Here is a 16,725-nt window from a genome sequence, read left to right as displayed (position 1 = left end):
GTGGTGGCTCCTGTGGTTGCATCTGCATCGTATAACAGGTAATTGTAGATTGCTGCTGGGCTGCTTGTGCAGAATCCCAAATTCCTCCAGCATTGGTCTCGGGCTGTGGAGAAGAGCTGACATAACCGTTTCCCTCTTGCACGGCTACTTGCTGTTGTTGGGTTTCTGGCACTGAAGGAGGCCATGTTTGTTGTTGCTCTGCGGAGGCAATGGCAGGGGCTTCCAGTTGGGCTTGAGGGGGAGTTGGCCCAGGGGCAGTCACATTAGAGGTTGGCTCTTGGTCACTTAAAGGGGTGGTCACTGCGGTGGGGGCGACAGCAGGTGTGGGTGCACTATTTTCGGCATGCTGAGGCATGTCCTGGTTGGTTACTTCCATCTGTGGAGACCAGGGGGCAGAGCTGGGATCTATCACAGGCTTTGGGGCCACCGGCGGAGGGGTCTTGTGTTTCGACCGTGAGGACTGGAGGAAATTACAAGCCTCAGCGCCAAGGCTGAGGTAGTCTTCCTCGGGTCCTGACTCGAAACCCATCTTCTTGGAACTCATGTTGAGTAGGTTCAGCAGATCAGGATTCGGTGACATCTTTGGTGTCTCTTTAAACGTGAACATGGGCTTGGCAACATTTCTCCTCTTTGAATCCAGAAGGCCCGACCTGATCGCCGGGGTGGCAATGCGCTCATCACGGGAGGCGATCTGCTCTCCTTGGCCTTGATTAGTCCCAGTCATTGCAGGAGAGTACGGTGTCGCCGCCATGTTCTGAACCAAAAAGGGCTTTGCGGTGCGATTGCCGAGAGAACGCTGCGCTTCGTGGCTTTGATGTTGCACGGGGCCGTGCTGACCTTGGTGATACGTTTGCTGTTGCTCGTACGACTGCTGCTGATACTGTTGGTAATGCTGTTGTTGTTGGTACTGCTGCTGCTGCTGCTGGTATTGCTGGTATTGCTGCTGCTGGTTCACATCCATGTACGCGTGGTTCTCCACGGCGGGCTGCGTGTAAGCCGCTTCCACTTTCTGTGCCCCTTCCACGGGCATCCCCTGGCGCCGCAGCTCTTCGTGCTCGGCCGCAATCTCGTCCATTCGCTGGCGCCTCTGGGCGAACATGAGGGCGCCTTTGCCCTTGGTTTCGGGCAAACACTCCATCGGACTTTGCTTCTGCTCAACGTCAAGTAGGCTTTTATCCAAGCAGATCGTCAGTACGCCTTTGCCACTGCGGGCATTCGTGAGGAAATGCGTCTCTAAATCCGACCGGTCTTGATCAGCGAGCGTGAACTCTAGAACATGAACTCCACCCTGGGTGCTGTCGTCGTCCTCCTCCTCTGTGCTGTCGTCTCGCTTGTCCTCTCCCGTGCCGTAGCTCACCAAGGTGTACTTTTTCGCTCTCTGACGGTGTTTCTTGAACATCAACAGGCCCTTGTTGTTCGGGTTGGGCTGCGCGGCACTAAGGAGAAGGGCGATCCGCTTACATTTGGACTTGGCCTCCTTCACCTGCTTCTCGGAGAGACTCTCGCTGCGCCTGAACCCTGCGGGGAGACACATTGATTGACAGGTTGTCTGGTCAAGGAAAGTCAACGATTAAAAAAAACAACCACAACATCAATCGATCACCTCTGAGTTTGCTTTACAAAATGGACCGTCAACATAAATAAAGCACAACAAATACCAATCAAATATTGAGCTGCTTTGTCCAAAATACTATCACGCCATCCACTCGCCCTCATTTGCAAGTCATAAAGCCGCAAAGCAATTACAAGTCTTTGACCCGTGTCAAAGCCGCGGAGAGCACGTTGCATTATATCACCATTCCCATAAAGTGGTTGCAAATTTACTCCGATTCACGTCTTCCGAGTCTGCACCGCATTGACGATGAACTTTCAATCATTTAACAATAAGAGGACAAGTATTCGCTTGAATTTTCGGCAAGACTAACCTGAAGGTGGTGAGGGCAGCGCGAGTGAGGATCCAACTCACTCTTTTAGCACAGTTAAAGCACCCTGTCGGAGGGGAGGATCAGGTAACAGTTTTCGGGGTGCACATGTTGGTGTCTGTCAAAGGGGCCGCACTACTGGAGCCATCATCAACGCGTTGCGGGTATATTTATGGCCTCCGCAACAGCTCTAAAAAAAATACGCCTAGGTAACTCTCATCAAACCTTTTCGGGGCTGTGATCTATTATATCTATTTTATTTTTTGACGCCACTCGGACTGGATTCATATTTGGACAGTTCATTCAAAGCAACGGGTGCCATCTGCCAGCTGCAGTGGGCGACGTGCTATTTTCGGGAACGCCGGACATCATGCTTTGGAATGCAAGTATGATGTTGTCAAATAAACTTTTAACACACGCACAGACGCGCAGACACTCTCAAGAAGCAACACATTCCAATAACTGTACTCACTGGCGTGCCTTGCTCGGTGCTTGTTGGGTTTTTCTTGATCGGAATCGGTATCCTGCTCCTCGCCGGGCGTTCCCTCATCTGAGGGGATTTGGAAAGCGACACTAAAAGAGCCGGGAAGTTCACAGGGCCCTCCTCCCACGTCTCGGGATCCGGTGCTCGCCCCGGGGCCTCCCACCCCGCCGCTCAGGATGCCCCTCCCTGGTGATGCTGATGCTGCCGGCTCCTTCCCTTGCACCACTCCGTGATGGCTGAGCGGCTTTCGGTCGGAGGACGGAGGTGCCTCCTGTGTGCCGCTGGTGATGGTATGCTGCTCTCCCTCCATACCGTGCGCGCTGCCCAGAGAGGTACAGCTCATGTTGTCCAAGGTCTGCTGGGAAAGGGACAGCAAAGGCGTATCACCGGGATCCCTGTGCGGTTCTTCATCAGAAATTTCCTCCTGGGACTCGGATATGTAGAGCTCTCTCAGCTTTAAAGGTTCCTCGTCGCCTCTCGATCTGGAGGGGGAAATGAGATGCTGCTATTAAATGGTGCTGAACAAATTTCATTCCGTACACACATTTTCGATGGCGCTTGTTCTCATTAGGGTCGTATGTATACTGGAGCTACATCCTGAACTGGTCACGTACGGATAACCAAGTTGTCATATTCACACCAATGGACAATTTAGGTCCCTAACATCTGCAATTGGCAGACAACTGGTTCAGGGTGTCCCCCGCCTACTGCCCGAAGACAGCTGGGATCGGCTGCAGCACGCCCGCGACCCTTGTAGAAAATGGATGGATATTTCATGATTCATAGTTTTTGTGACATTTTTGTTTGGTGGTGTGTCATGAAACATTTCCAACACTTGTCCACCGTGCTGCCTCTGAGGGTGTTTTAAAAAGCTCATCGAAAAACTTAAATCAAGGCAAATTTTGCTTGGTAATGGCCTGCAAAGATGTTTGTTTTTACCTTTAAGCACTGGTGGGAGTTTTGGAGACTAGGTATATATGTTTACTTTTTCAAAGAAATATTACCAAGTCATTTTTTCTATTTTATCTTCAGATAAATTTGCTTTATTTTGATGATATATTCCTCTTGGTTTCATTTTTCTTTTTTGCTGTGTAGCCTTGTAGCTATTAAAAATGTTTTGGCGCTGGGTTGTTGAGTGTGGCTGTCAGTCGGTCTGACAAAAACAAAGCGAAATGAGGTACCTCTTGAGTAGTAGCCTGAGGCAGCCTCCTGACGCGTTGATGAGGGCCCGGGCCTGCCAAAGGGGCAATCCCGCACACGGTTTTCCGTTCAGGGACACCACCTCGTCGCCGTCTCGTACGCCGGCCTGGAAAGCATTGCCGCCTTCCTCCAGCTGCAAACGACAACATGTTCAAGTCACATTACTCACCACCTCCCAGAGTCTCTGAATATATTGTTCATCTTCTAAAAATTAAAAATGAAATGTGCAAGTCTTAAAGTGATGCATTTGAAATGGCAGTTATCGCAGTGAAGGATGTTTTTACTCCCTTGTAATTGCTTCCCACAGCCCATAAAACGCCTCATTAATAGGACAACTTAAATAAGCGGAAATGTGCCATAAATCTTACAAGGCTGGAGGGGGCTGTAAGAAATGACTTGGGCAGGAAAGCAGAGTGAATTAAAAACAATGTAAAAAAAAACCCCTCTTAAAATAAATTGACTTGACCGAGGCAAATAGAATCATGTCTCAAATGGTCATTTATTTTTCACCTTTGAGCTCTGAGTTGGACGGTGGCATTCGTATTGAATTGCAACCTGAGATTCACGACATCATCCTTACGTCACTGTCCATCGTCAACTTTTCTCATCTACTTCCAGAAAAAAATGTATTCCCTCATTTAATATTCGTTCAACTCACCTTCATTCCTAATTAACCACCACAACGGAGCTTTAACTTCTCAAATACGAACTCTTTCAATAAACATAAAATATACACTCAGACTATTGGGCAAGAATCACTCGCTCTCAGCGACCGTGGGCTTCCACACCTGAGCGCAGCTTTTTTTGGCCGTAAACTTTGGTTTTGGCGCCACGCCAGTGTTGCCGCTGGTTGTAGAGCCAGGCGGTGAAACTACAGGGAAACTCGGCGCTACGCTAGCAGGAAGGGGCTGCTGGAAGGCGATTGTTGTGGGTGAAAGGTACGGAGGACTACCAGCTCCTTGATAGGGGACTTGTTGGGGCGGGTACTGGGGACTGGGCAATTGAGGGGTTTGTTGGTTATATGGTTGCCAATAAACACCACCTGGTGATTGCTGGTGAGGATCAGAAGGGGTATAAGCGTTAGAGGTTGGCTGGTAGTTGCCATCGTAGGCTTGCTGGGGGTACGGCGCACTAAATGAGCCAGGTGACTGAACTGGGGCCATTTGCTCATAAGGTTTCTGGTTTTGGGGTGAACAGCTGGGCTTCGGAGCAGGCTCCTTCGCACCTTCTCCTGCAGACCCGTATGTAAAGAGCGAGGCACTAAGTTGGTAGGGTTGATGCTTCATGACATCAACGACATCAAGTGGTTTCGGGGCAGGTCCTTGTTTGCCTTTTTTCTTGGCTTTGGACATAGGGCCGCTAGAAGGGGGCTGCTTCGACGCGGCCGGCGGATAAGAGGGGGACTGGATGGGATTGAAACCCCGTGACGGCGGAGCACGTACGTTAGGGGTGTATTTCCACTCGTTTGGCAAGGAGGCAGTCGGCGACGTGGATCGACTCGCCATATGGGCCTGCACGGTCTCTGAGTCCACCACGTACTTCTCCATGCGGGACTGCCTCTTCGCAAACATGTCAGCTCCTTTCCCTCGGACGGCCGGCATCTCGTAAGCTGAACTGGCAGACGATGGGTTCAAGACGGTAGCCAAGGGGTTGATGACAGGGGGTGAACCTTTCTGACCAGAGGGGAAAGCGTTACTTCTCTGTGGGCCCCTGCTTTGTTGGGTTTGCCATGGTTTGGGTAAAGGTTGAGTGTTGGCCGCAGGCGTTTGCTGGGACTGTGGTACCCAGGCAGGTGTTTGAGGTTGAGCCGGCGGCCACGCGTTTATCAGAGGCTGCTGCGGCGCTGTCTTCAAAGGTGCTTGTTGCCAGTTCGGCTGTGTCTGTGGCTGAACGGACTGGTCCCAGGACTGCTGATGTTGGGCCGGACCTTGCTCGGCCTCCCAGGCATTAGTGGGACGCTGGACCTGTTCCGGAGGTTGCTGGGCCCAAGATGGCTGGAGCTGAGGCTGGGCAGGAACCGGCGGCCATGGACTCAAACCGGCTGGAGGCTGCATCTGTGGTTGCGCTTGGGCTGTTTGGGTCCAAGATGGTTGTGCAGGAGGCCAGGTATTAACTGGAGGTTGTGCTTGAGGCTGAGCTGGAGCCCAATGTTTATCTGGTGCTTGGGTTTGCGGCCAGGCTTTTTGCTCTATGGGTTGACCCCATGCCGGCTGGGATTCAGGCTGAATCCAAGGACCTTGTGATTGGGATTTGGCCAGTGCCCATGTACGTTGAGAGTCTACTTGCGGAGCTTGGTGCTGTTGCGGCTTCAGCATCGGTTCTTGTGATCGACCCCAGGTCGGCTGCATTTGCTGGACTTGCGGCTCCGGTGTGTGCGTCCAGTTTTGTTGTGGTTGAGACTGGGGTGGATCTTGGGGTTGACACGGTTGAACGTGTGGCTGCGCTTGCTCTGTTTGACTCCAGGAGGCCTGATTTTGTGGTGTCCAGGTATCGGCAGGGGGCTGAGACTGCACTTGACTGTGAGTGGATTGGGGTGTCGCCCACTGATGTTGTAGAGAGGATTGACTTGGTTGTGGCTCCTGTGGTTGCATCTGCATCGTATAACAGGTAATTGTAGATTGCTGCTGGGCTGCTTGTGCAGAATCCCAAATTCCTCCAGTATTGGTCTCGGGCTGTGGAGAAGAGCTGACATAACCGTTTCCCTCTTGCACGGCTACTTGCTGTTGTTGGGTTTCTGGCACTGAAGGAGGCCATGTTTGTTGTTGCTCTGTGGAGGCAATGGCAGGGGCTTCTAGTTGGGCTTGAGGGGGAGTTGGCCCAGGAGCAGTCACATTAGAGGTTGGCTCTTGGTCACTAAAAGGGGTGGTCACTGCGGTGGGGGCGACAGCAGGTGTGGGTGCACTATTTTCGGCATGCTGAGGCATGTCCTGGTTGGTTACTTCCATCTGTGGAGACCAGGGGGCAGAGCTGGGATCTATCACAGGCTTTGGGGCCACCGGCGGAGGAGTCTTGTGTTTCGACCGTGAGGACTGGAGGAAATTACAAGCCTCAGCGCCAAGGCTGAGGTAGTCTTCCTCGGGTCCTGACTCGAAACCCATCTTCTTGGAACTCATGTTGAGTAGGTTCAGCAGATCAGGATTCGGTGACATCTTTGGTGTCTCTTTAAACGTGAACATGGGCTTGGCAACATTTCTCCTCTTTGAATCCAGAAGGCCCGACCTGATCGCCGGGGTGGCAATGCGCTCATCACGGGAGGCGATCTGCTCTCCTTGGCCTTGATTAGTCCCAGTCATTGCAGGAGAGTACGGTGTCGCCGCCATGTTCTGAACCAAAAAGGGCTTTGCGGTGCGATTGCCGAGAGAACGCTGCGCTTCGTGGCTTTGATGTTGCACGGGGCCGTGCTGACCTTGGTGATACGTTTGCTGTTGCTCGTACGACTGCTGCTGATACTGTTGGTAATGCTGTTGTTGTTGGTACTGCTGCTGCTGCTGCTGGTATTGCTGGTATTGCTGCTGCTGGTTCACATCCATGTACGCGTGGTTCTCCACGGCGGGCTGCGTGTAAGCCGCTTCCACTTTCTGTGCCCCTTCCACGGGCATCCCCTGGCGCCGCAGCTCTTCGTGCTCGGCCGCAATCTCGTCCATTCGCTGGCGCCTCTGGGCGAACATGAGGGCGCCTTTGCCCTTGGTTTCGGGCAAACACTCCATCGGACTTTGCTTCTGCTCAACGTCAAGTAGGCTTTTATCCAAGCAGATCGTCAGTACGCCTTTGCCACTGCGGGCATTCGTGAGGAAATGCGTCTCTAAATCCGACCGGTCTTGATCAGCGAGCGTGAACTCTAGAACATGAACTCCACCCTGGGTGCTGTCGTCGTCCTCCTCCTCTGTGCTGTCGTCTCGCTTGTCCTCTCCCGTGCCGTAGCTCACCAAGGTGTACTTTTTCGCTCTCTGACGGTGTTTCTTGAACATCAACAGGCCCTTGTTGTTCGGGTTGGGCTGCGCGGCACTAAGGAGAAGGGCGATCCGCTTACATTTGGACTTGGCCTCCTTCACCTGCTTCTCGGAGAGACTCTCGCTGCGCCTGAACCCTGCGGGGAGACACATTGATTGACAGGTTGTCTGGTCAAGGAAAGTCAACGATTAAAAAAAAAAAACAACCACAACATCAATCGATCACCTCTGAGTTTGCTTTACAAAATGGACCGTCAACATAAATAAAGCACAACAAATACCAATCAAATATTGAGCTGCTTTGTCCAAAATACTATCACGCCATCCACTCGCCCTCATTTGCAAGTCATAAAGCCGCAAAGCAATTACAAGTCTTTGACCCGTGTCAAAGCCGCGGAGAGCACATTGCATTATATCACCATTCCCATAAAGTGGTTGCAAATTTACTCCGATTCACGTCTTCCGAGTCTGCACCGCATTGACGATGAACTTTCAATCATTTAACAATAAGAGGACAAGTATTCGCTTGAATTTTCGGCAAGACTAACCTGAAGGTGGTGAGGGCAGCGCGAGTGAGGATCCAACTCACTCTTTTAGCACAGTTAAAGCACCCTGTCGGAGGGGAGGATCAGGTAACAGTTTTCGGGGTGCACATGTTGGTGTCTGTCAAAGGGGCCGCACTACTGGAGCCATCATCAACGCGTTGCGGGTATATTTATGGCCTCCGCAACAGCTCTAAAAAAAATACGCCTAGGTAACTCTCATCAAACCTTTTCGGGGCTGTGATCTATTATATCTATTTTATTTTTTGACGCCACTCGGACTGGATTCATATTTGGACAGTTCATTCAAAGCAACGGGTGCCATCTGCCAGCTGCAGTGGGCGACGTGCTATTTTCGGGAACGCCGGACATCATGCTTTGGAATGCAAGTATGATGTTGTCAAATAAACTTTTAACACACGCACAGACGCGCAGACACTCTCAAGAAGCAACACATTCCAATAACTGTACTCACTGGCGTGCCTTGCTCGGTGCTTGTTGGGTTTTTCTTGATCGGAATCGGTATCCTGCTCCTCGCCGGGCGTTCCCTCATCTGAGGGGATTTGGAAAGCGACACTAAAAGAGCCGGGAAGTTCACAGGGCCCTCCTCCCACGTCTCGGGATCCGGCGCTCGCCCCGGGGCCTCCCACCCCGCCGCTCAGGATGCCCCTCCCTGGTGATGCTGATGCTGCCGGCTCCTTCCCTTGCACCACTCCGTGATGGCTGAGCGGCTTTCGGTCGGAGGACGGAGGTGCCTCCTGTGTGCCGCTGGTGATGGTATGCTGCTCTCCCTCCATACCGTGCGCGCTGCCCAGAGAGGTACAGCTCATGTTGTCCAAGGTCTGCTGGGAAAGGGACAGCAAAGGCGTATCACCGGGATCCCTGTGCGGTTCTTCATCAGAAATTTCCTCCTGGGACTCGGATATGTAGAGCTCTCTCAGCTTTAAAGGTTCCTCGTCACCTCTCGATCTGGAGGGGGAAATGAGATGCTGCTATTAAATGGTGCTGAACAAATTTCATTCCATACACACATTTTCGATGGCGCTTGTTCTCATTAGGGTCGTATGTATACTGGAGCTACATCCTGAACTGGTCACGTACGGATAACCAAGTTGTCATATTCACACCAATGGACAATTTAGGTCCCTAACATCTGCAATTGGCAGACAACTGGTTCAGGGTGTCCCCCGCCTACTGCCCGAAGACAGCTGGGATCGGCTGCAGAACGCCCGCGACCCTTGTAGAAAATGGATGGATATTTCATGATTCATAGTTTTTGTGACATTTTTGTTTGGTGGTGTGTCATGAAACATTTCCAACACTTGTCCACCGTGCTGCCTCTGAGGGTGTTTTAAAAAGCTCATCGAAAAACTTAAATCAAGGCAAATTTTGCTTGGTAATGGCCTGCAAAGATGTTTGTTTTTACCTTTAAGCACTGGTGGGAGTTTTGGAGACTAGGTATATATGTTTACTTTTTTAAAGAAATTTTACCAAGTCATTTTTTCTGTTTTATCTTCAGATAAATTTGCTTTATTTTGATGATATATTCCTCTTGGTTGAATTTTTCTTTTTTGCTGTGTAGCCTTGTCGCTATTAAAAATGTTTTGGGGCTGGGTTGTTGAATGTGGCTGCCAGTCGGTCTGACAAAATCCAAGCGAAATGAGGTACCTCTTGAGTAGTAGCCTGAGGCAGCCTCCTGACGCGTTGATGAGGGCCCGGGCCTGCCAAAGGGGCAATCCCGCACACGGTTTTCCGTTCAGGGACACCACCTCGTCGCCGTCTCGTACGCCGGCCTGGAAAGCATTGCCGCCTTCCTCCAGCTGCAAACGACAACATGTTCAAGTCACATTACTCACCACCTCCCAGAGTCTCTGAATATATTGTTCATCTTCTAAAAATTAAAAATGAAATGTGCAAGTCTTAAAGTGATGCATTTGAAATGGCAGTTATCGCAGTGAAGGATGTTTTTACTCCCTTGTAATTGCTTCCCACAGCCCATAAAACGCCTCATTAATAGGACAACTTAAATAAGCGGAAATGTGCCATAAATCTTACAAGGCTGGAGGGGGCTGTAAGAAATGACTTGGGCAGGAAAGCAGAGTGAATTAAAAACAATGTTGCTTGGTTATATATTCAACATCTATTCTGGCTGTTGGTAACCAATAATAAACAACAATGTCAGAGAGACCATATATTAAAACAGAATAAAATGTATATTATTGTTATGTGCGTGTTTTTTAATTTTTTTTATTAACATTTTTATTGTTTGTTTTTGTTGTTTAAAAATATATCATTTTCTGCCTGTGCAGTGAGGTGCCGTGTAGCTGGAGCCCAATGTTTATCTGGTGCTTGGGTTTGCGGCCAGGCTTTTTGCTCTATGGGTTGACCCCATGCCGGCTGGGATTCAGGCTGAATCCAAGGACCTTGTGATTGGGATTTGGCCAGTGCCCATGTACGTTGAGAGTCTACTTGCGGAGCTTGGCCCCAGGAAGCCTGTGATTGCTGCTGTTGCTGCTGCAGCATCGGTTCTTGTGATCGACCCCAGGTCGGCTGCATTTGCTGGACTTGCGGCTCCGGTGTGTGCGTCCAGTTTTGTTGTGGTTGAGACTGGGGTGGATCTTGGGGTTGACACGGTTGAACGTGTGGCTGCGCTTGCTCTGTTTGACTCCAGGAGGCCTGATTTTGTGGTGTCCAGGTATCGGCAGGGGGCTGAGACTGCACTTGACTGTGAGTGGATTGGGGTGTCGCCCACTGATGTTGTAGAGAGGATTGACTTGGTTGTGGCTCCTGTGGTTGCATCTGCATCGTATAACAGGTAATTGTAGATTGCTGCTGGGCTGCTTGTGCAGAATCCCAAATTCCTCCAGCATTGGTCTCGGGCTGTGGAGAAGAGCTGACATAACCGTTTCCCTCTTGCACGGCTACTTGCTGTTGTTGGGTTTCTGGCACTGAAGGAGGCCATGTTTGTTGTTGCTCTGTGGAGGCAATGGCAGGGGCTTCTAGTTGGGCTTGAGGGGGAGTTGGCCCAGGAGCAGTCACATTAGAGGTTGGCTCTTGGTCACTAAAAGGGGTGGTCACTGCGGTGGGGGCGACAGCAGGTGTGGGTGCACTATTTTCGGCATGCTGAGGCATGTCCTGGTTGGTTACTTCCATCTGTGGAGACCAGGGGGCAGAGCTGTGCTGAGGCATGTCGTGGTTGGTTACTTCCATCTGTGGAGACCAGGGGGCAGAGCTGGGATCTATCACAGGCTTTGGGGCCACCGGCGGAGGAGTCTTGTGTTTCGACCGTGAGGACTGGAGGAAATTACAAGCCTCAGCGCCAAGGCTGAGGTAGTCTTCCTCTTGTTAAAGCCAGTACAGGGGTGGTAAATTTCCCAAGGCCTTTTAGGCCATTGTTTCCCAAACTTCATTGATCCAAGGCACCCAATTTGCACACAACCATCAGACCAAAATATTTAAAAAATATGAAAACTAAAATAATACTCAAAAATGTACTTGACTATTGTAAAATCTTGTCTGTTTAGTTGAATACACTGATTTACTTGCAAGAAGACTGGCGGTTGAGAAAGTGGTATTACTGGTTTTGTGAATGAACCATTTGGATCTCATCCAAGAAAATTACGTGGCAGAAACTACAATGTCATTTCTACAATGTCATTTCTACAGTCCACCTCTGTCTGTAAATATATGTTTCAAAATGTCTGAATGATGTAGCGAAATGTGAATCTAATCAAGGTAACCCACCATATAAAATCAAGATGTTTTAAAGGGAATTGAAATGTAGTTTAGTTGTCTGAGGGGACTCTTCTGCCAACACAGGCCTATGTTACACAATTTAGTTTAATATTTTATGGTGTTCGGTGGGTTCAATACATTGCCAGCAGATTGCGTAATTAATGCGGAATGAATAATTGAGAAGCTTCTAAACCCAAGATGAATAAGTTGATATTTTACTCATGTATTTAAAAAAAGATTATTCCATATGCAGTAGTTCATTTAAAAAAAAAAAAGCGTCATAGCAACTCAGGGTAATATTGTTGTTCCCTCCTTGAAACACAATGAATGAATGAATGAATTGCCTTTATTGTCATTACACGTTTGTGCAACAAGATTTCACTTAACAGACACGCTCTGCACAAGAAACATGAAAACAATGACGAACATGGGATACAGTGCAAAGGGCCTGTCGGTACTCGCTAAGTGCCAATATGTTTTATTTAGGACGGTGGTTCTCATACCTTTTACAACACGTACCACCCCAAAAAATACTTGGCTCTCGAAGTACCTCTATGATGACCGATAATGAAGTACAGTCACATAGTAGGCCCACGTGTTCATAAAAACAAAACAAAACGAACAAACAAAAAACTAAAACTAGCCACTGTAATACCATGCATGGTTTGAATACAGTATTAACGTGTTACATGTTAATATTAGCATAAAATGACAATTCAAATAAAGTGTATTGCATACCAAAGTTAGATGAAAAAACTACTCCTATAAATGTAAATGATATAAAATAAAATGAAAAAATATTTTTCATAAATGACTAATTTCAAACTTAAATGCAACAGAAATGCATTACTGTACATCAAATGTATTGTACTGGATTTTAAAAGCAAATTGAAGTCACTGGAATATTATGCACAGTGAATCTTTTGCGTACGATGACATGGCACCCATAATAAAATTTGAGGATCACTGACAAGACATATTGTGCTGATGGTTTGTTTGCGTGGTCGGCTTGTTGTATGGTGAAAATGGATCCGGTGGAACCTCTAATAAATATTTTCCTCATTAACCACTTAAATGCCTTAAAATTCCAATCGAATGTGGTGTTAAAACCATCATCATGTGGCACATGAGATTTCAGTGAGAATCTAAAAGACACATTCTGTGCCTGTTCCTGCTTTTCTGTGGGGCAGGGGTAGTGGTTTTTTTTTGTCATTCCACTCAGGTATGGTGTCAGTGATGTGAAAGAAAACTGTTATCATAACTATCAACGGAAATGTAATTTACTGCAGCATTTGAAAGACTGCTCAGTGCAATGTGGACAATGCAAACAATTATACAGCGATCATACTCAATACATTGCCTGTAGAGTTAATTTCATTTTTATGATGGCGACAGTTTTAATTGACATATTTTCTAAGTTTTGAAATGAGAACAAGCCGACTGGTTAGCACTCGGAATTGTCTGACGTGTCAGTGTGAGTGTGGCTGAGTGTTTGCCTATTTGTGCCCTGCGATTGCTGGCAAACAGGTCAGGGTGTGTACCCAGACTTTCATGCAAAGACAGCTGGGATTGGGTAAGGTTAACAACAATAAGCAGATCAGAGAATTGATGAGTGGATGAGAGTCTTGCATTTTGGAAAAAAAAAAAATATAGAGCCCAGAGTTGCTGAGAGTATAGTGGGACACATGCCGAACTTGTGTGTGGGCAGCGTGGGATCGGTTCCTACTCAGTGGTGGTGTGAATGTGGGTGTGAATGTTTGTTTGTCTCTATATGTACCCTGCGACTGATTGGCGACCAGTTCAGGGTGTAATCTGCCTTCCGCCCGAAGTCAGCTGCTATAGGCTCCAGCAACTGAGGGCCTGTCCTCCGAGACAAGGTTCTCCTATGGGAGACCTAATAAAAAGTCAAATCAAATCAAATCAAACTCCCCATGACCCTGTTCAGGTTACCGGTGTTTTTGATAATGGATGGATGGCTAGATGTATAGACCACCCCATGATATTTGTGAACAATATAGGCTCTAAGATGATTTTGGCTGTGATTGGCTGGCATCCAGTTCAAGGTCTACTACGCCCACTGCCCGAAGACAGCTGGGATCGGCTGCAGCACGCCCGCGACCCTTGTAGAAAATGGATGGATATTTCATGATTCATAGTTTTTGTGACATTTTTGTTTGGTGGTGTGTCATGAAACATTTCCAACACTTGTCCACCGTGCTGCCTCTGAGGGTGTTTTAAAAAGCTCATCGAAAAACTTAAATCAAGGCAAATTTTGCTTGGCAATGGCCTGCAAAGATGTTTGTTTTTACCTTTAAGCACTGGTGGGAGTTTTGGAGACTAGGTATATATGTTTACTTTTTTAAAGAAATTTTACCAAGTCATTTTTTCTGTTTTATCTTCAGATAAATTTGCTTTATTTTGATGATATATTCCTCTTGGTTTCATTTTTCTTTTTTGCTGTGTAGCCTTGTAGCTATTAAAAATGTTTTGGCGCTGGGTTGTTGAGTGTGGCTGTCAGTCGGTCTGACAAAAACAAAGCGAAATGAGGTACCTCTTGAGTAGTAGCCTGAGGCAGCCTCCTGACGCGTTGATGAGGGCCCGGGCCTGCCAAAGGGGCAATCCCGCACACGGTTTTCCGTTCAGGGACACCACCTCGTCGCCGTCTCGTACGCCGGCCTGGAAAGCATTGCCGCCTTCCTCCAGCTGCAAACGACAACATGTTCAAGTCACATTACTCACCACCTCCCAGAGTCTCTGAATATATTGTTCATCTTCTAAAAATTAAAAATGAAATGTGCAAGTCTTAAAGTGATGCATTTGAAATGGCAGTTATCGCAGTGAAGGATGTTTTTACTCCCTTGTAATTGCTTCCCACAGCCCATAAAACGCCTCATTAATAGGACAACTTAAATAAGCGGAAATGTGCCATAAATCTTACAAGGCTGGAGGGGGCTGTAAGAAATGACTTGGGCAGGAAAGCAGAGTGAATTAAAAACAATGTTGCTTGGTTATATATTCAACATCTATTCTGGCTGTTGGTAACCAATAATAAACAACAATGTCAGAGAGACCATATATTAAAACAGAATAAAATGTATATTATTGTTATGTGCGTGTTTTTTAATTTTTTTTATTAACATTTTTATTGTTTGTTTTTGTTGTTTAAAAATATATCATTTTCTGCCTGTGCAGTGAGGTGCCGTGTGGGGCGAGCAAAATATGCAGTAAATCCTTTGTGCCACTAGATGTCGTTCTTTGACCACAGTAACATTAAGAGGAGGCCTTGAGTTCAACAGGTCAAATTAATTCAGTACAGTTCCGCGCTATACCAACTGTTCGCTCTGCTGTCTTAACCATCACAGGCCCCACAAGAGCAAGTCGTAAAATGAGACAACCCTCTGCAAGAAATTGATTTTATGGGCAACTTTATAGAGCTGATAAAACCCCCTGTGTGCATCCAGGCCCTACAAGGCGTCTTGTGTGCCTTCCATTGCGACTCACCTCCAAAAAAGGAGGGGAAATCTTTATTGTTGGCCCTCTCTTCAAACAGTACAGCCTAAAGTATACCCAGAAACCTACTTTGAATTCATTTCTAGCTCCCGGCAGTGCATGGCCACCGCAGCTTTAAACAATTAAACTTTTGTATTGCAGCAAAACATTTCCCAGCACAGCATTGGTGTTCAAAAACCAGGCCCACCGCTCTGTCTACACTTTATTTTATTAACCATTTGCTCGTAGTCATAATTGCCATTTTGTTGATTGCCCTGGTGCTGAAAAAAAAATTCTCACAGTGTACTATTAGACAAGAGTCTAAGAGAGTGTTTGTGTGATAAACAACAATTGCCTGCCTCCGTTTCCATTTACTTGGCAGTCATTTAAACCCTGTCTCTGTTGCTTTAAAACTAAAGTGACCTCATCAATTTTGTACACAGGTCAGAAGAGGGGAAAACACAAGTTCCCTTATATGGACAGAGCATTTCACAGTGGATCCATCAAGCTCCTAAGATGTAATGCTGTGTGTGCACTGTGTGCATTACGTGTTAGAATGTCGGAATTGGAGTTGAAAGTGTTGCAAAGGAGGTAACGGTCAGGAATGTACAGTGGAAGTTGATGAGAAACATGTTTTGCTTGTTTGTTTTTTTCATATTTCAAAACAACCCAACACCATTTTTTGCGCATGACTCATGAGTTAAAACTTAAGGATGCACACATGAATGTCCTTTTTTTTTTTGCGCTGGCATCCCTGCATAACTGGCATACCTTTCACCCTGTAGCCGACCGTTTTGGTTTGAAGTCTTTGGGAGTGACAACAGATCATCACACACTCTCCTGTCCGTAGTCTTGACCATATAAGGGGGTGCTGAGGAATCTCACGCACCCAAAACGTGGCCCAAAAAGCCACTCTCCCACTACATTGCATTCCACTTTGCAGAATATGATGATGTTCTCAAATAATACGTAAAAAAGGAGAGTTACCTGAGAAACCAGCAGAGGCGTATCGGTGTCCCCCACACCTTCTTCCAGGGTGAAGCCCCAGGGTCCATCACCATGCAAAGTGATGCAGATGTAATCCCCAGTTCCCATGCTGTGTGTGCATACAGCTCCTCATCCGGACCACAGAGCAATCGGTCAGGGAAGCAGGTTTTTAGAAGAACACCCCCACTTGCCCCACTCCCACCATCCTGTACTGTACTCTTCTGAGCTGAGTCCGGCCCGCTAGGTGACATCATCATGGCATCATGGCTCACAGGATGTAGAGAAAGGGGTGTGTGGTTATGGGAATTGCAGACACTTCTTCTGGATATATATATATATATATATATATATATTCTTTATGTATATATATATATATATATATATATATATACACAGAATATATACATTTTTTTTAA

General features: G+C 47.5%; 2 protein-coding genes across 2 annotated transcripts in view; both read right to left on the bottom strand.

Annotated features, from left to right (window-relative positions):
• Nucleotides 1–3,748, bottom strand: part of LOC109506937 (synaptopodin-2-like) — a gene marked incomplete at its 5' end in the record, with an annotated part of 6,338 nt that extends 2,590 nt beyond the window's left edge. The window contains 3 exons of the mRNA XM_019855985.1: nt 9–1,518; nt 2,395–2,888; nt 3,588–3,748. Coding sequence (XP_019711544.1) covers nt 9–1,518; nt 2,395–2,888; nt 3,588–3,748 — 2,165 coding nt within the window. The remainder of the gene's footprint in view (nt 1–8; nt 1,519–2,394; nt 2,889–3,587) is intronic.
• Nucleotides 3,749–4,322: 574 nt separating this feature from the next.
• On the bottom strand, nt 4,323–16,511 carry synpo2a (synaptopodin 2a). The gene is made up of 7 exons (XM_019855984.1): nt 16,310–16,511; nt 14,362–14,536; nt 11,641–11,651; nt 11,177–11,308; nt 9,767–9,918; nt 8,574–9,067; nt 4,323–7,693 (listed from the first exon to the last, which is right to left on the bottom strand). Exons 1-7 carry the CDS (start codon nt 16,415–16,417, stop codon nt 4,362–4,364), a joined length of 4,404 nt encoding a protein of 1,467 aa, XP_019711543.1. The 5' UTR covers nt 16,418–16,511; the 3' UTR covers nt 4,323–4,361.
• Between the last annotated feature and the right edge of the window lie 214 nt (nt 16,512–16,725).

This window comes from Hippocampus comes, unplaced genomic scaffold, assembly GCF_001891065.2.
Source record: "Hippocampus comes isolate QL1 unplaced genomic scaffold, H_comes_QL1_v1.1 scaffold246, whole genome shotgun sequence".
Lineage (NCBI taxonomy): Eukaryota > Metazoa > Chordata > Actinopteri > Syngnathiformes > Syngnathidae > Hippocampus > Hippocampus comes.
This window is presented reverse-complemented; position numbering and strand designations above follow the sequence as displayed.